This window comes from Nothobranchius furzeri, chromosome 18 (assembly GCF_043380555.1).
Source record: "Nothobranchius furzeri strain GRZ-AD chromosome 18, NfurGRZ-RIMD1, whole genome shotgun sequence".
Classification (NCBI taxonomy): domain Eukaryota; kingdom Metazoa; phylum Chordata; class Actinopteri; order Cyprinodontiformes; family Nothobranchiidae; genus Nothobranchius; species Nothobranchius furzeri.
The window spans coordinates 25,612,066-25,631,904 of NC_091758.1; the positions used below are offsets into that span (position 1 = coordinate 25,612,066).

A 19,839-nucleotide genomic window follows, 5' to 3' on the forward strand; every position below is an offset into this window, starting at 1 on the left:
GGCTTCTTTATTTGGCAAGCCATTATAAAATATAAGAAGCAACCTTCAACATTTCATGACTTGTTTTGAGTGTAGCATCCCTCCTTGAAAACATTACTGATCATCTAATAACTATTAATTTTCAGTTTCCCACAGTGTTAAGAGAGAGAGAGAGAGAGAGAGAGAGAGAGAGAGAGAGAGAGAGAGAGAGAGAGAGAGAGAGAGAGAGAGAGAGATAGATAGATAGATAGATAGATAGATAGATAGATAGATAGATAGATAGATAGATAGATAGATAGATAGATAGATAGATGGATGGATGATAGACTTATCTTGAGAGGCACCATAGAAATTATATTTTCTGCTTTAGATAGATGGATAGATGGATTGATACATATACATGGAAGGAATTTTATTTGCGGAATTAGTCATGGTAAAGGTCTGTTCCTTAAATAAAAAATGGAATTTGTCATTTTTATGTAAAGAAAATACTTTCGTTTTTTATATGATAAATGGGCTTGCCATATTTATTCTTCTGATTTGTGCGTAAACTGTTACGCCGAACATACATACGTACACTACTCTGTCTCTATGCGAGATTTGTTTGTCAACGAATGAGTCTGGGATTCAGTAGGGGCCATTAGCAAACTACAGAAACGTGAGTCCCATCCAGCCGGACTGAAGCGACTCGGTAACACAAGACTGGACTGAATTTGACTGTTTTTTGCCACATAAAATGAGAAGTAGTGTCCGTGTTTGACGTTAATCTGGCGTCCAGCCGGCTTCGTTAGCTTAGCAAGCTAACGAGCGAGCGAGCCAACAGCGGCGGTACGTAAACGCAGTAATGCGGTGGGAGCTCGTGAGGAGGTCTTTCGCTTATCCGTTTTTAAAACGTATGTATTGTGCTACTAACTGATATATGGACCAAATGAATTGTTACAGAGCAGTTATAGCTTCCTGAAACTAAAGTGACAGCAAAAGAGGTAGTTGTGGCGATGCTGCTGCTGTCATAATGACTAAAACATCCACACCTATCTTTTTTTACCGATAGTAATAGTTTTGGCTCCGCTGGTCCGCGTTGACACACTGGCAACAACAGGAAGTAGGGTGGGCTCTGGCAGGCGATGTGTATTTTTGTTATCACGAGATGAGTCTCGTGAACGAATCGATGGAGGCAGGGATGTCCTCCGTCCAGCCGGGACTGGACGGACACCTGCCGCTTTTACACGCCCGACACCACGGCTCACAGGACGGGCTAGTGCTGGACCTGGACTCCCCGGAAGCCTACCTGGACAGCAGCCCACTGGAGTACCGAGACAGTGATGGGAACAACGCTAGTCCGTTTTACGAAAAGAGAAAGAGGTCTCGGTCCAACAGCTCGAGGCACAGATTCAACGAGGTTGTCACGGAGCTAGTTCCGGAGGAGGTTCGGTGGTTTTACAAAGAGGACAAGAAAACATGGAAGCCTTTTCTCGGACACGATTCGCTCAAAATTGAGTTGATGTTTCGGAAATACTGCGAGCTAAACCCTGGTGCAGTACGCACCCGGGTTAGCTGCGGAGAGGAGGAGAGCCCCGGGCTGAACGGCTCGGTGCCCGGAGACTCTGGGACCGGCGAAGGCCGCGGATTTATGGACACGTCCAGCGTGTCCTTTGATGAGAGGGACTCTGATGGCATTGAAATCAACTTGGAGCCTGTATGTGTACGAGGAGGACTCTATGAGGTTGATTTGAAGGAGAGGAAATGCTGTCCTGTCTACTGGAAGCGTAAGTTATTTTCCCTCAGCATCATAGCCCATGCCTTCAGAACCTCTCGTTGTTTTTATAGCCCTTATATGTGTACTGACAGCATACAAATGTCTATCCATCGATGCAATATTATTCTGGTGGGATGTCTTGCAGTTTAATTGCCTGTTCTGTTGGCTTACAACATCGGATGTTAATTTATTGAACACAGCCTGATCTACATTTACTAATTCATGGCAGCTTCCTGGAAAAGCCAGAGAACAAAATAAGGGATCCATCATAAAAAAAACATGAGCTCTATGAAAAGGTTCGTGATAGCTGGTTCTTGTAAAGGTGAATGCAGACTGACATTTAGATCAGCTGGTGTTTTTCTTTTTGTTTTGGTTCAGATTAATGACGTCCTCTTTCTGCTTGGCGTGAGCCAGCATTCCCAGTAATGTCTTGTTTCTACCTTACATGTGTGCTTTTGAGAGTTGTTGACTTTGTGTCATGATAGATGAACGTTTGTTTCTTCACTGATCTAAGAACAAACTATTACAATTTTATTAACCAGAGAATAATTCTTGTATATTTCTGATATCATTAGTGTTATTTTACCAACAATGTGATAAAATGGCCTTTTTTCACAACAAGTTTATCTTCTCTGGCCAGCTGCAAACTGCTTCAGTGCATTAGCCAATTGCATTCCGAGTCTTTATCAGTAAGTCGAACCTTTTGGTAAAGTATGATGTATAATTTTAAATACCCTGCCTGATTCATTACAGAGAGACCATGTCTTTTAAACGTGTTTAATTTAAAATCTGCCATTACCCTCTTGCTCATCTCCAGAGAATCAAGGCAGAGTTGTGTTATCAACGCTTCTTTTGACTGTAATAAAACCCGGCCTCGCTCTGTTAAACACAGACTTGTTCCTCATGGATTTGATAGACCTAATTAGTCAAATGAAAACCAGTTCACTCTACATCATCCACAGTACGATGCTCTGTTTGTACAATGAGTCTAATATAAATGCTGGATTAATTTCTGTCCAAGCAGCATTAAAAAAACTATTATCTTTTAAAAACAAAAAAAAAATAAAAATTTCCACCTGTGCAGGTAAACACTTGTTTTTCCAACGTTGACTGCATCAGAGCTGCATCTCTTCCAGAACAAGACCATATTCCTGTGATGAGGGGCCAGTGGTTCATCGATGGTACCTGGCTCCCGTTAGAAGAAGAGGAGAGTGACCAAATAGAGCTGGAGCACCTGAACCATTTTCGAGGACAACAGATGCAGGACACCTTCGAGACAGATTTAGTGGTCAAGACCGTTGACAGCAAAGATGGTGAGCAGGGGGGGGGGGGGGGGGTTCTTGTTTAAGATGTAATGGGAAAATAACCTCAGTAGCAGAAGCAGCAAACACTACTGACACATCTAGTGTTCTAACAAAGTTCTCAATAAATTAACACAACTAATAATGCCTGGGTCGTAAAACATGACTGACACTTTGTTTACAACTGAAGCAACGGGGCGTTTCTTACTGGGTACGGTTAATACAAAATTAGTATCATTATGCTTGTTAAAATATTTAATGGCCGCTTAAAGATGAGAGGCGACCTGATCCTGGTGTTTGCCTGGTTGCATAATTGTCACGCATCATCTGCAAAGTGTGTACACAGCTAATAGCTGCCAAAATAGTGGGTTTGTTTCCTGCGGGAACAGAGCGATGCATCTGTAGTTTTGTCATGGCACTCCACAAAATGTATGCTTCGAGTCATTTAAAAAAAATTATTCTACACTTCCAACACGTCAAGCTCAGCAGTTCATATTAGGAATCAAACACAGTAGTAGTGTAAAGCATTCGGCTCATTTAGAAGGAAGACGCATGCAGATTTCTTATCTCTTAACTAAATTAAAAAATGTGTTTTTACATGTGGCACCTCCGTGTAGAAAGTAAAAAGGACCTAGATGCATACGGCCATCTTTCTCCTTGTGTGATGTCACGTGAACTGGCCAAATTGCGAGTGATCTCATAATTTTCCTGTGATCTTGTGGGACCTGCTGCATGAAGCACATCTTAAACCCTCCTGGTAAGAAGGAACATGCTGCTGAGGTCACAGGGATAATGTTACGCATCAAGCAGAAAGCCCGGGTTAGATTTAATATCATAAACATAAATTTTATTTAAAATGTCTAAACATCATATTCTTAATTAGAAAGAAGCCCTGTGAGTGATGAGGACTGCTGAATGAGTCGTGCCGTTAAAGTGTTACTGCAGAGTCTTAAAAAACGTGACAGGTGTGTAGGTTTTGTCCCATCATCCCGCCAGAGTAAAGCAGCGGCACCACTTTCTGGCAGGGCCCTCTTTGATGTGCTGGCTCAAGGAAAATGCAGCACGCTTGGCTGTGGATGAGAAAGAAAGAAGTTCTTTGTTTCAGCAGTCAGGCAGCCTCATCCACAGGGCACCTTATCGGTGATGGATAAGCGTGTGTCGGTGAATTTGGTAGATAAATAGAAGACAAAGTGGAAATATCTTTAGATGTGAGTAACTACTGCATGATCACTTTTAAATTGCAGTTAAACAATAAAAACAAAAAACATCAAGACTATAAACGTTCTGTTGAAATACATTTGTTTATAGTTCGCAGCCCTGGGCATTTGTTTGCAGCTGTGTAGCACGCTGAACAAAAGCTGACACACAAAGTAATGAAACTGTCCTGTTACTCCAGAAAGATCTGCACAGCCTATAAATAAAGTCTTCACCAGAATGAAGGAAAACTTTGGTCCTGTAGAACCATTGTTGGTGTTATACTCTTGTAGCTCCAACTTCTGGCTGCATCTGAACCTGTTTTTTTTACATTAGGTCACAGAGTCCTGCAGAAAAATAATCACTTGTCAGATTCTTAGAGGTGTGTGAAAAAGCGTATTAAATTATCTAAAGTACTGCTGACATCTAAAACCACTGAGGGATTGTAAATTCTGTGCAAGGTGTGTGAAATGTAATTGGTTTTGTGATATTTCACAGCCCTTTCCCTTTGCTGTCATCTATCACATGATTCTAGCTAATAAGGGAGCTGCAAGAGAAAAAAAAAACTGTAAAATCTACCCCCCACTGTGATGTGAGAAAGGTACGAATACCTCATTTGAAAACCATACCTGCTCCATTTTTATGTTCCTCTGTTATGGAGCAGCAAAACCAAGATCTGCACAACAACCCCTCCTTCTATGTTTTTGTGCAGTTTTTAACTTCTATATTTAGCATATCCTGAAAGCAAATGTGATGATAAATCTGACTAGTTCACAATCTGAGCTGATGTTCCTAGAAGCCGGTTACAGAAAAGTATTTTGCGTTTTAAACTAATAATTTGAAGCACTCAGAGCCTTACAGAAGCTATCCTAAACCGCATTAGAACAGCCAAATGGATCACTGTGCTATTATCTTATTAGTCTTTTCATTGCCTGCTATCCCACCGTCTCACCAACCTTCCATTACTCTCACTTTCCAAGTACTGGCCTTGTACTGCAGTAGCGACCTGAGGCCAAAGGTCAGTGAAACGGAAGACCCGATGCTTCACCCTGATTATACCGTGACATGAGGCTGATGCTAATAGTAGAGTTACACTGATGCTTTTAAAGTGATAAACATGCAAGAAGCCAGAATCTGAAGCATTATGAACAACTGGATGAAGAGAAATCTTCATTAGACAAAATCACCAGTATGTAATTGAGGCTTTCTGCTTTAGTCATTTTACAGAATCATCTGATGAAAGCATGAATGAATTAATTTCTGTCACTGTGCATTGTAATGCTGATTTGGTGCTCAACTCAACTTTATTTGTAAATCGCGCCTTACAGGCAAAAAGATGCCACCAAGGCGCTACACTGATCAAGTAAAAAACATAAAACATTAAGTCCAGAAAATAAAAACATTGTATCTCAAGATACAGATAAAAAACACAGTGAGTACACAGATTGCTATAAGTAAAACAATAAAATTAGTTAGAAAGGTTAAAAGACAGATCATAAAAGTAGGTTTTTCGCCTCGCATTAAAAACAGCAACAGAGGTGGAGGCCCTTATGCTGAGAGGAAGCTCAGGTTCCTAAAGATTTCCTAAAATGCCTTTCTTTGTCCTTTAAATGTTTAATGTGTGCTTTTTATAAATATTATTGGCATTGTTGAATAGAAAGTTGCAAGCAAATGCATAGATCTGAAGAGTTTTCATTTACCTGGGTGTGTACAAAATAGTCCTATTGTATTAGCTGGTAACTATGGGGTGTGGTCTCATCTGTGACGCACAAACTATGTGAAGAAAAAGGCTGCTATGTTGTTCCTGCTGATTTTAATATGTTCTCCATTTAGTCAACAGTTAACCCTTCCACTGTCCTATCAGGTGAGCCCTCCAGGACACGGGGGGGGGGGTTAAACATGGTTGATAGTTTATCCCTGGGCAAGGGTGAAGTGGTGCACTCCTAAAAATAATTAAAATTAAATATAAAAGCACCTGGGGCCCATGTGACCCCATTAACAATGAGGGAGGATTAAACGTGCATTTACGAGATCTAGAGAATAAATAGACATTTGCTCATGTATTCAATGTTTATTTTTAAGACTGTTTTCCATTATCAGCTTGTAAGATTATTTATATCTACTGAAAATTTGATGGTAAAATATGATTATATGGATCTTCAAAGAGACGTTTGAATCTAAACCTCATTGACAATCTTTCAGTAAGACATACCTCACAAACGCAACTTAGGTTCATTAGTCATTGCAATGCACTTGTTTTAAATGGATCCATCAGTGCTGTGTTGTCTAAATGGACTTTATCGATAGCTCTTACAATAAGCAGCGTACACTCAGCACTTCTCTCCTCCCCTGCAGGCCCTCGCCCCGCTGAGGAAACACGGCTGACATTTGCAAGTCTGATGGCTGTGTTTTCCTGCATTTAACGTTTTATTCAAATCTGTAGACTTCCACGTTTTTATTAACAAATTCTGAGCTGGTCTTCTCAGATACCTAAAATATGTGTGCAGATTCATTGCTTATCAGTTGTAAAACATGCTATTGAATTTGTAGGGAATTTGATTAGAAAACAGAAATTCCAAATATCGATAATTGGTTTTATAATCTAATTTAAATGCACTAGCTGCAATGTTAGTCTGATTGATTTTTGTTTGATGAATGGTGGCTCACAAATTTTTGAAGAGCCACTTGTTTGGCTTTTTTTTTTTTTTTTACTTATTGGAATGTAAAGTTTAAGTAGATTTGATATCCAGTCATGTATGATGATAACTGTTATGCTTTCCTTTTAGCAGCTATAAGCAGTTTAGAATTAAATGTCTTTAATCAGCAAGTTTTTTAAGCTTCAGAATAATAATTACTAAAAAAAAAAAAAACAGGGTTGTGGGCTGTAGATTACCATTTATCTGATCTAATTTTTTACTTCCAGCCAGCATGTTATTGCAGTAACAAAGACAAACCTGTTTGTCTGTCTTGTTTTAACTAATGACCCGACTGCTGGGATTTTAGATGGATTGGCAGCTTTAAAATAATTGACAGGAGGTCTTGACTTGACTGAAATTGGACATGACTCACCATTTTGTTGGTTGTTAGTTCTCTCCCACCTGCCGCCTTTCTACCTCCCTTTTCTGTTCAAATGGAGTGGATATCAGACGAGCGCTAAAACTACATGTCACAAGCGCAAACGCTGCCAAGGTATTGTAAAGTACTCCGTATTCTGTTTGTTGTGTTAGCTCTTTTAGCCTCACCCCCTCTTAGTAGATCCTGGGCCTCTGTTGGACTGGATTTTCTTTGCTTTTGTGTCCTAAACAGTTTGAAATGTTATCTTTAGAACTAGCCCTGGGCTCAGTTAGATGGTATAAATGCTTAAACTGTTAGCTGCTAAATCAGTTTGTCTTTACTGCTTTAACTGAGTCTAGTTGCTAGAATCCTCCTTGTGTGCTGTGATCCAGACTTGTGTCTGTACTACTGTTGCTGCTTTTTGGTGAATCTTGGGTATCTTTTTGCTGGAATCGTAAATGGACATCTTGGCTGGGGAAAAAAATTAAGACATTGGTTACGGTCCTCAAAAAAATCTCTCAATGCTTTTTATTCACTCTTTCATTCCTTCTGGCAATAAACTGTAGCTTTAATGAACCACTGGCTCAATAGAGAGCTCTCTGAACAAAGCTCTCTATTGAGAAACAAGCACAATGGATGAGACGCAGAGAGTAGCCATTGTAGTCCTTCAGTGTTATGGCTCCTGTGCAGTGTACAGTCGCTCTGTTAGAAGGCCATCGCTGTCTTATTTTCAGCCGTGCTGAATAGAGAAGTACGAGTGTGTACATCCTCCCCTCAAGGCAAGTCCAAGTGGTCATTGACCCAAAGATGTTGCTTGAAATGATGCAAAAAGGCTCCACCTTAATTTTTTGTTAGATTACACGTGTCAGTCTGTTCCCGCCATCAGCATCTTTCTTGTTCTAAAACAGGAATAATTTATGTATGAAGTTGTTTTTTTAATCTCACCTTTTCTCATTTTTCTTTGTTCACTCTATAACTTTAAACTCAAAATCTTGTATTTTTCATTACACCCCATCGTGTCATCGCTCACCATCTATACTTTACTTCTGTCCCTCAGTACTTTACTCATCTGTTCTACAGAACTAGGTCACTAAATGTTAGACTCCTTCAGACACTCGATCCCTTTATTTTCCTGTCTTCTCATTGTTCACTGTTTAAACCGAAAATACGGTGTACTTTCTAACATCGTAAAGAAATCTGAAGGGGAAAAGAAGTTCCAGGCACAATAAATCCCACTGAGAAAGTAGTTCAATAATTAATGTTTTATCAGAAAACAAGTTATTTAACCCTGACTGATGGGGTGAGTGGTTTTCTAAACATCTGTGTTCGAAGTCACTTCCTGGGATTGTGGAAAATATCTTTGAGCTCTGTTGTAAAGAGGCCAAATTATTGGTTCACGCCGACCACAAAAGTGAAATAAAACATTGGAGGTTTCTAAAACTACTGACTTTAGGTCAACAGCAGCTTAACACTATATCAAAGCCTGTGAGGGCAGCAGTGAAATATTCTTTAGGGAACTAATGTGTCTGGAAAATCATCGTTAACTATAGTGATTAGAAATGACTTGAATGTTTTGTGAAATTAGCTAGCATCTAATAGTAGAAACAGAACTCTGATCAGATGAAAGACCGTTAACCCACTTGTCGTATTTCATTTAATCGTGCACTGAAAAAAAAAACCCTCTTCATTAAGAACTAAAAAAGTGAAAGATTATTCCGTTACATTGAATATTGTTATTTTGGCATTTTCTTTGCCTAAAACATGAAACGCTTATTGTTCCAAATTAATAGTAAAGGTACAAATATATTTTAAATAAATATATTCATTCATGTGGGAAAATAAAGGGTGGATGTGGTTAAGATTTCCCCCAAGTGAAACCCGCATAATGCTTGGTTTTGTAATACAAGCCCATGAAAGGAAAGGAGGTGTTTTAAGTTAAGGCTGCAGGCGTGTGGATATGTATTTGCTCCCTTTCAACTTTTTTTTCCACTTAAGATAACCCGAGTAAATTAAAATAACGGATTTTAGATTTTATTTATTAAGAGAAAGAAAGATATCCGAACCAAATGGGTATTGTCAAAATAGTAGTGGACCCACCTGTTAAATCATGAATAAACTTCCATGAACCAAATTATTTGGAACGCCAGATTCAGCTTTATTGACTACCTCCAGTGCTGCCCATAATTAGAAGATTTGAAATGACTTGAAGTTACTTTTATTCAACCAGCAAATAATTTTTGACGGAAAATGACGTGGGTGTCTCCCAGCAGATGAGACGATGTACAAGAGGCATTATTGTGCCCAAAAACATTTCTCAGCTTTTCTTTACATTTGAGCTAAATGTGTCATGTCTGCTGTTTTTCACCTGTTGCAGTGATTAAAGCAGCTGTTCCCAATTAATCTGGGTAATTAAGGTGCTTTAGAACAGCTTGGACTATTTGGGATGGTTTAGTACTTTGGATTTTCCCAGAGACTGAAAGTTTTTGAAGGGTATGAATAATCTTGGACATGACACCTTTTGCTCAAATGTAAATAAAAGCTGAACATGTTTTGAGGCACAGTAATGCCACTTGTACATCGTCATATTATCTTTTGGGAGACACCTATGCTGTTTTCCGTCAACAATTAATTTAATGGTTGAATAAAAGTAACTAAGTCAAAATTTGCCTGGCGTGTGAATAATTACGGGCAGCACTGTACACTTAAAAAATCACCAGGTGTTTCCATCTATAGATCTTTGATCTTACCTAATACTACGGCTGTAATTTAGCATGACGATCTTTGAATTTGTCGAGCTCAAAATAAGAGTGGTTCAGCTTAATGCTTAATTCTCAAACATGGATTGGCTACCACAAATCTTAACCCCAGTGTGGGTCATGAACAGCAGTTAAGAGCTCACCTGATCAGTATCATGGTTTTGGTGAAACATTATCGTAATCCTGGAGGAAAATCAGTGTTGCATGGCATAAAATAATCATAATGCTCTAATCAAAACAGAAGGTGGTCAGCCAAGCAATAAATAGCTGCTCAAGCTTGCCTATTTCATCCTCCTTTACCATAGAGTCCTCTAGAGATAAAATTATAGCGTAACAACTTCCTTATTATACAACAGTATGTCCTATGTTTTCTTTGCTGTTGAGTGATTTTATTTGATGATTTGCAAAGAGAAATGGAAACGTGTGACACGAGAACCTGTTTATCAAAATGACCTCGAGTAGGTGCGTGGTGTTTGATTTCTTTATCTCTCACACAGATTGCACCCAGAATAAACTAGGCTTATTTTTAGGATAATGCTGGTTGGTTTAGTATTTAATATCATAATAAGACATTATGTCTGTGAAGGTTCTCAGTCATCCAGGTCATTGTAGTCTAATGAGCTTTGAAAGAAAAGCGTCTGGACTTCTTTGAGTTGCTTGAAGACGTTTCACCTCTCATCCGAGAGGCTTCTTCAGTTCTAAGGTCAAAAGGTGGAGAGTCCCAGATTTAAACCCAGTGGGAGTTTCCCCCCAAAGAGGGAACAAAAGACCCCCTGATGATCTTCTACATAAACACATGAGCCAAGGTGTGAGGGTGGGTGTGGGTCCTATTCAGCCAGAGTTTCGGATGAGCTCATTGTGAAGCCTGGCCCACCTCAGATGAGAGGTGAAACGTCTTCAAGCAACTCAAAGAAGTCCAGACGCTTTTCTTTCAAAGCTCATTAGACATGATAATAAGACATTCTTCACATGTATCTAACTTGCACTGTAAACCTGGCAAGAGCTAAATATGTATTAAAAATTAAATGATAGAAGATTGCGTGAGAGGAAATACAGCTTTAAAAATGTGACATTGCTTGGCAAAAATTATATATATTTTTTAGTTTGATGACACGCGTAGATAATACAGTTTAAATTCTCAGCAGCATCTCAGGATCGCTAGCTATTTCACGTCTTTTATTCTTGCACTAGTTCAGGGTTTTCTTTTGTTTGATGTTGTCAGTTACTGAAACCTAATCTGGAACACATTTTTCCAAGAACTTTATCCTCTTAAAAGTTTTACTTCACTGTTTGGTTCAGAGAAGTACAAAGAGTCGAGACTATCCTGGAACATTCATCCAAATTAACTCTAATGAGCAGGACGTTCACAGGGTCTACAGCCGAGCTGGAACTCTCTTGGGTCAATCACCTCCATTTATTGCTCTTGGTTCCTCTACAGTCATACCTCTGCTCTTACTTGCCTTAATCTCTGCGTACACAGAACTACATGGAAAAAGAGAAGTGAACATTGAGCTAATTTTGTTTAACGGCTTGTGAGAGTATCGATTGGATGGCACGTGAGCAGGATGACAAGCAAGAGCTGAAATATGCAATCTGTGACGTGTTTTTCTTAATGCAGATCAATGCTTCAGCCTGCAGTTGATTGAGCTGTTTGAAGAGATGATTGTAGACCTTTTGTTTTTGTACTACTTTCAAATCTTATCTTGGTCTTATTACTTAATTTTCTCATTTTGAATGATGTTTAAAAATAGAAACATCAATCTCTGTGTTTTTGTTATCATCTTTTTGCCAGATTCCCAATACCCTGTGCCGATGCTTTTCTTCCCCCCTTTAATTAATTTAATCTCTCTTTTCTCTTTCCCCCCCAAGCCATCCACAGTCACAAGCTGAGTCGAACACATGTGGATTGGCACAGTGTGGAGGAGGTCTACCTTTACAGCGATGCCACCACTTCTAAAATAGCACGCACTGTTACCCAGAAACTGGGCTTTTCCAAAGGTCTGTAATCACTTTGACTTATATCTTTCCCAGACTCTGAAGTCAAGGCAAGGCAGTTTTATTAATGTAGCACATTTCATACTTAAGAAAGTAAGCAATAAAATAAAAATACAAAATAAAGGCTGAGCAGTTGCAGTGCAGAAAGTTCAGAATAAGAAACAATCATTCAAAGGCTGATGAATACATGAAAATATTCAATATTGATTTATAATGTAGTATAGTTGTGTCACATTTGAAATCCTGAGGAAACAGATTCCATCTGTGAGCAGCATAGTAACTAAAGCAGCTTCACCCTGTTTGGTTCTGACCCGGAGTTCTACCAGCTGACTGCTTCAGTTGTGAAGCGCGTTCCATGCGCGAGCCGCATCACCAAGCAGAAAGTAAATGCATCAAGCATAAACCAAGCTTTAAGGATCTCAGAGCCCTGCTGGGTGTATATTAGGGCTGGGCGATATGGTCTAAAATCAGTATCGATGTGTTGATGATTTCACCTTGATAACGATAAATGGATGATGACTACAGGTATTTGCAGAAAGAAACGTTGTCCACTAGATGGGGCTGTCACATGTATTACGTTGAGTCACATTTTTACGTGACTAGGTGGTTCAGCTTCTTAAAGGGACACAAATGTTGCCAGCCTACACACATCTTTTCATTTTTTTATTATCCAATTTATTGACATGGGAAAAATTATCTTGATAAATGTCAGAAATTTCGATAATGATAAATTTTGGATTTATTGCCCAGCCCTAGCCTCACTGTAACCAGTGAAGCTCCGCTCTGAATCAGTTATGACATCAATATTTCTAACTGGGATCTTTGTCTTTAATCCTCTGGAGCCAAACTGAGCAATAACCTCCATCCGTCTTATTTCCAGATACAGTAACTTCAGTTTTGTCTTTTTTTAACCGAAGTTTGATTGCATCCAGTTATAAACTTGCTCCAAACACTGACAGAGTGAGTCTGGGGGACCACAGTCACTAGGTGATAGAGCTAGGTAGATCTAGGTGTCATCTGTATACCTATGATGGGTAATGTTATTGTATGTGACTTGACCCAGGTGGAGCATGAAGAGATTGGATATCAGTGGTCCAAGAGTCAAACCTTGTGGTACCCCACATGTCATGGTGATTTGATTTATGATCACCAGTAGGAACAGCAAAACCCCTGTCTTCAAGATGAGAGTAGACCTCAGTATATCTGAGCTTGTTTGTTTATGTTCATTTCAAATCATTGAAACATTTAAATATCCACATCTTTACCCACACGTCCACCTCCTGAAGCTGAACGAGTTCTTTACGACTACGTTTACTGAGTTTGATCATGTTACATAATCGACCATTTGCAGTTTTTATCAACATGTTGGGGTAGAGTTAAAACCTTTAATCAGATTAGTTCTCAGAATGACATCATCCTTCTGCCATTTCCAGAGATTAGTTTTGACCACGTCCCCCTTATGTTTTTGAGAAGATGACACCAGGTTTGTCATTTGAGTATTTTGACTACAGTGAGTCATGCCTGTATTTTTATGGTAGCTCTTTATCTGATTTGCAGATCATAAGAGGAAGTAATAAAGTTCCTTTCATTTCTCATTACGTCCAAAAGCTCTGAAAAGTGGGTCTATTCAGTGTTTTCCTGTCCCCTTTCTGTTTAACACATGACTTGATTAGATTATAGGTTTAAAATAAAGACACTCACCCTGCAGGGCCACAGTCACAAGTACAGCCACGGTCTGGTCACAGGAGGACTCTGTGTCACCTACTGACCTGATTGGACTCAGCACAGCACGTTATTTAAACAAAGTTACTCTGCTATTATTAGTCTCCCAGTAAAAAAGGCTGTGTTACACACAGATGCCTAATTAGAATGACCTATTTTTATGGCCACTACTACAAAATGAGTAAGTCCTTGCACCTGTTGCAGCTTCGAGCAGCGGCACGCGGCTCCATCGGGGGTACGTGGAGGAGGCCTCACCAGAAGACCGACCGCCTCACACGACACATGTTGTCTTTGTGGTACACGGGATTGGGCAGAAGATGGACCAGGGACGCATCATTAAAAACACAGCAATGTGAGTTTGTGACAAAGTCACTTGATTTAGAACAAATTTAAAAGGCTTTGTTTGCTTTTTCCGTTTTTAATTCAGTAGATTCTAAAACTGAGCTAGTTCCTGTTGCATAAGAGCTTCCTTTTTAATTTTAGTCATTTTTTTTAAATATAGATCCAAGGTTTTTTTTATTTAGTTATTTTTTTTCTTGACATTCAGTTTCCCACACCCAATGTGTTCTTCCACAAAACTTCTGCCTTTCCACTTTAGAGTCACAAACACAAATCTTAATGTTCAACTTGTGTTTACATTGGGAGTGGTTTCAGTCATCAAACTGTTGAGCAGGCTGTCATTCCATAAAGCATTTTAATCAATTGCATGTGTGTGTTTATTGTTAATATTAATATATGGCTTATAAAGAAAGACACAGGTCCAGTAATATAGACAAAATAATAATAGGCATATTTAACTACTTTGACAGTAGAGGTGCTGAAAAAAATCGATTCAAGTCTGAATTGGGATTCTTATTTATAAAGATTCTGAATCGATTCCAAGAACTGAAATATTTGGCATGTTACAGGTTTGAGATGCACTTTTTGGATCTTTGTTAGGAGAGTCGGTACTCCGTTTACTTTTGTGGTCCCATAAATTGAGATGATTTATGTTTGAATCTGCTGATAAGAGGGCACTTGAATGTAATTCTTTCCATACTCAGAGATTTGAGATATTCTCATATTTATTTTCTAAGTTGATAAATGAGTACTCAGGATTACTCATGTAACTTGTTTCTGCACATATTTGAAAAGTATTTGACCGTATTACTTTCAAAGCTACTGTTAGGTAACTACAGATGTGTTATATTTTACAAGGTAAGCATAAATAAATGTTGCCTTTTGGTCAAAAGATTGTTTCTGTTTACAGTTTTAGAATCACTTTATTTTACATTGTAAATTTGCATTTTTGGAGCATGACCAGTTTAAAGTCGGATAAAAATGTCCCATAGATTTAACTAACTTGTACAACAAAGCAGTTAATCCTGAGCCGACACTCTTTGTTAATCCTGATTGTAAATCGATTTAAATTGAGAATCGAGAATCGATTCTGAATCGAATCGGCACCCCAAGAATCGGAATCGAATCAAATTGTGAGTTGCTCTAAGATTCACATCCCTACTTGACAGCTTATAATAATTATATTTTATGTTTCTGTTGGGTCAACAAAGGAATAAAACCATGAAAGTTTCCAAGCGTCAAATGAGGAAATTACAACAACTAGGTATTTTATATATTTTCTGATGGATTGCTGTGCAGTAAGTAGCAGCTCATCATGCAGGAGGTGTCTCTGTAACACACAGATCACTGACCCAGCTCAGGCTGAGTAGGCAGGTGAAGTAAACCAAGTCAGGCTGCAGAGTTCATTAAGCCCGTCTCAGATCTTCTGGTGTTACTACGTAGTGAAGAAATAGTTAGAAGTAGTTTTAACTTTGATTAACTCAGAAATATCATCATATCTTTGAGCTCAATCAGGAAGGGATGTCTGTAATGTGTTTACATCAACATTGGATGATGTTGGTGCAACACACAACCCGAATCACTCAACACTCCGAGAATCTCAGTGTGCATTTCTGTAAGTGAACAACCACCTCATCATCCTAACCTGTGTGTGTCTAGTCAAGCTGATCTGCTCAAGCTGAACCGTTTATAGCAGGCAGCAGCGTTGGTCAGTTGTTGCGTGCGTTCTGCATGAGCAGCTAATGAGCGTGGGAAGTGATGTCACTCTTCACGTCTCAGTAGTCGTTTATGTTTAAGAGTGAAAGTGTGCAAACGGACTCTAGTCAGTATGCCAATATTTACCACTTCCTCCCTTGTATGAAGCTTAAACAATGCCCTAATACACGCTCTGTTTATACAGCTTCTACTGTCCTGTCCTCTGTTTGTTTAGGCTGAGGGAGGGGGTCAGGAAGATGGAGGAGAGGCACTTTTCAGAGCACAACGATGAACATGTGGAATTCCTACCAGTGGAGTGGCGCTCTAAACTCACATTGGATGGAGGTTTGTTGGAGTTACAAATGTTTGCAGAACATGCATGGTGTTATCGCTGCTCATGCTGCTTATATAAACAGAAGCTTGCACCAAAGTCTATTCTGTTGATGCTGGTCCGTTTCCTTAGATACCGTCGAAACAATCACGCCAGACAAAGTGAGAGGACTGAGAGACCTTCTCAACAGCAGTGCCATGGACATCATGTACTACAACAGCCCGCTTTATCGAGATGAAGTGAGATTTTATAACTTTCTACAGCTTTAAGACCGTTCTTGTAGCTTCTAGTTCTCTTTAAAGCTGTTCTACTTCTTTTGCCAGATAACCAAGGGCCTTACAGAGGAGCTAAACAGACTCTACTCACTCTTCTGCTCACGGAACCCCGAGTTTGAGGAAAGGGGTGGCGAAGTGTCCATCGTGTCCCACTCCCTCGGCTGTGTCATCACCTATGACATCATGACGGGATGGGATCCCGTACGCTTCTGTCTGCAGGAGCTTTGCGCGGTGGAGGAGGAGCAGGATTTACACTGGACGTCTTACGAGGAAAGACAACTTGTAGACCAGCTGAAGCTCACAAGAAACAGGTGTCTCTTGGAGACTATGTGTAGTTGAGTATCTGAAGGTTTTTTGTTTCTTCTTGTTGAGTGTTTTTGTGTGTGGCAGGTTACGGGAGCTGGAAAATCAACTCGTTAAACTGGAAGCCTCTAAGCCCTCAGCACCCCCAGCTCTCAAATTCAAGGTATACTTGATGTATTTTATGTGAACCACTACAGTAAAACTCAAATAGGAAAATAAAAGGCAACACATATGTAGGATTGACCATGATTATCGTCTTTGTCCTACAGGTGGAAAACTTCTTCTGCATGGGTTCCCCTCTAGCCGTTTTCTTGGCTCTGAGAGGGATTCGGCCGGGTACCAGCTGCCATCAGGACCACATCTTGCCCACTTCCATCTGCAACCGGCTCTTCAATGTCTTCCATCCCACGGACCCTGTGGTCAGTTTATCCTAATCTATTCCATCTGTCACAAACTGAAATGTAAACTCTCTGTTCTGCACTTCCTCTGCTGTGTTTAGGCTTACAGGCTGGAGCCCCTAATTCTCAAACATTATAGCAACGTTGCACCGGTCCAGATACACTGGTGAGCTCTTTAGTCTGAGCACAGCCTTCATTAGAAGGGTATTATTTCAGTATGTACTGAACATGTTTCATTTATCAGGTGCAGTGCCACCAACCCCACACACTATGATGAAATCAGGCCCACGTTCCTCAACCCAGTCAAAGATCCAGCTTCGGACACTGAGAGCATCCCCAGTCCCAGTACGTCTCCAGTCCTCCCTCGCAAACACTACGGGGAGTCCATCACCAGTCTGGGCAAGGCCAGCATACTTGGTAAACTTGTGATGACTTTGTTGTCATTTGGTCAGTGCGCCATTTTCATGCTACAATACTGAGCCGGTGCTGCCATCATGTGGCAGATGGAGGTCTTGTTAACAAAATTAAAACTTTTGTGTTCTTTTTTATAATATTGTCCCACAGGAGCAGCGAGTATAGGAAAGGGGATTGGAGGCATCCTCTTTTCACGCTTTTCCCGATCAAACAGCCAGCCATCAGTGTCTTTGGGACTTGAGGGAGTGGTGAATGCTGAGGAAGAGGAGGAAAAGCGCTCAGAAAGCCAATCATCCTATGGCCTCTCCACCATGACTCGACCCACTTCTCCCACCATAGAGTCGTGTAAGTTTATTCAGCAGCAAGTAACCAAAGATTTAAAACCCAGTCTTAAATGTTGTCGGATCATGAGTGTTGTCCTTTTGCAGTGGAGCTGGAGAGGCGCATCGACTTTGAGCTCCGGGAAGGTCTGGTGGAGAGCCGCTACTGGTCAGCAGTGACTTCCCACACAAGCTACTGGTGCTCACACGACATAGCGCTTTTCTTGTTGACCTTTATTTATAAGCAGAAGTCGACCCCTTCCGCCCCAGCAGACGACACTCAAGAGCCAGACTGAGGCAGCACACGTGTTACAACACACTCCTGAGATGTGTCCTGTAGCGCTGGAGGTCTGTTCCGGACAAGACTCAAAGATAGCTGTGTTTAAAGAACTTCTCAAACACTCCAACAACGACTTCTCTTTTAGTTCTTGATGAACCAGCTATTTGAACGTTTTGAGAATTGTTACTTTAAAAGAAAAATGTAAACTCCTTTGCAAGTTGTCCTTTTTCGTCTCCTCATTTGTGCACATCCATCCACCCCGAGGGCCAGTATGACCACGTACTAAGCATCAACGTGGAAGCAACACCTTCAACCTGTTCATCATGTCTGCTGTTAATCGAGGTTAGCTTAAATCCAGCTGCTCTCATGCACGCACGCACGGGGCCCTGAGAAATGTTTGCCTCAATCAGCTGTAGAGGTTTCAAGCTCCACCTTTTCTCATTTAAGTGAAAAACAAATGCTAGCATAAAAATGCAATGCTGCTTGAAATCAGCTAAAATTTGTAACCAATCATGTTTTTCTCAATGTTTTTTCTCTCTCTCTCTCTCTCTCACACACACACACACACACACACACACACACACACACACACACACACACACACACACACACACACACAATCCCCTAAAGGGCAGAATCCCTTTAATGATGGAATGGCAATATGAGAGAATACTTCATTTTAGTTTCTCCCTTAGATTTGTTTCCAGGCGGATCAAAACCAAATGGCACCAGATGTAGGCATTTCTCATTCTTTATCATTAAATACTTGGCATTGGTTTTTTTCTTAAGTTAAGACCATTTTGGACAAGTGTCATATGCCAGTTACAGCGAAGCCCTCGGTCGAATTCACACCAACGTACGGCAGGATAATCCTGCTGTGGATTACATAGAAACAAACAGATCAGTGCACTTAAATGAGGGCCGGATTATTGTTGTTGTTTTGTATAACTTATTCAATCAAGTCAGTCAAAAGGTTTCACTTAAATCAACCAATCACTCATCCAGCTGAAACCAATGTTTCTTTTTGTTCTTGTACCTTTTTACTGAGGTCTAGATGAAAATAATGCTTCAATATGTATTTTTACTTAAAAAAATATTTTCATAGCAATTTTCAGACTTGGATACAAACCCGAGTCTCGTTGTGGGATTCAAACTTGTGGCCAAATAATGTTTATTTGTCTAGTTTGTGAGGTGCTTTAGTGATGCTGCTGCTTATGAATAGCCCCAGATATATTTAATTGACTGATAGTGATAAAAGTTGATATCTTATTTTTATTGGTTGGTAAAGCATTGCACACCATAATTAATTGTATATTCTTTACCTTTTATTGTGACAGCTTTGCACTTTCCCCCCTTTGATGGAATCGCTTTCTGAGTGTGAAAGATGGGTTTTCCATCCTGCTGTCATCTAGATCATCAGAGTAACACGATCGCTCAAGAGATACGACTCATTCGTTCCAAAAAAGATAGAAATAAGACAATGTGGAGATTATTTTCTTTAAAATTTCTCCAGCGTCTCAGAGCAAATTAATATATATATTAATGTATAAAGAACAAAAATAGCAGCTTTTATTAGTCCCAGTAAAGATTTAGCTGAAAATAGGATTGTTACACGCTTTGCATGGGTTAATGTTGGAACAGTAAAGGTAGTGCAATGTGCCAACACCTCTAGACATCATTACTACAAACCACTCTTTAAAAAAAACTTTGCAAAGAATGAAAACATG

General features: G+C 39.9%; 1 protein-coding gene across 2 annotated transcripts; it reads left to right on the forward strand.

The window, feature by feature from the left end:
• Positions 1-897: 897 nt before the first annotated feature.
• Positions 898-18,332, forward strand: ddhd1a (DDHD domain containing 1a). Of its 2 annotated transcripts, XM_015969792.3 has the most exons (14): positions 898-1,745; positions 2,872-3,048; positions 7,318-7,419; positions 11,910-12,038; positions 13,962-14,109; positions 16,027-16,136; positions 16,255-16,361; positions 16,446-16,708; positions 16,788-16,863; positions 16,970-17,119; positions 17,200-17,264; positions 17,343-17,515; positions 17,663-17,857; positions 17,941-18,332. In XM_015969792.3, exons 1-14 carry the CDS (start codon positions 1,127-1,129, stop codon positions 18,126-18,128), a joined length of 2,502 nt encoding a protein of 833 aa, XP_015825278.1. In that variant the 5' UTR covers positions 898-1,126; the 3' UTR covers positions 18,129-18,332. The 2 variants fall into 2 exon arrangements, with proteins under 2 accessions (XP_015825278.1, XP_015825279.1); XM_015969793.3 differs by lacking the exon at positions 7,318-7,419.
• The last annotated feature ends 1,507 nt before the right edge of the window (positions 18,333-19,839 follow it).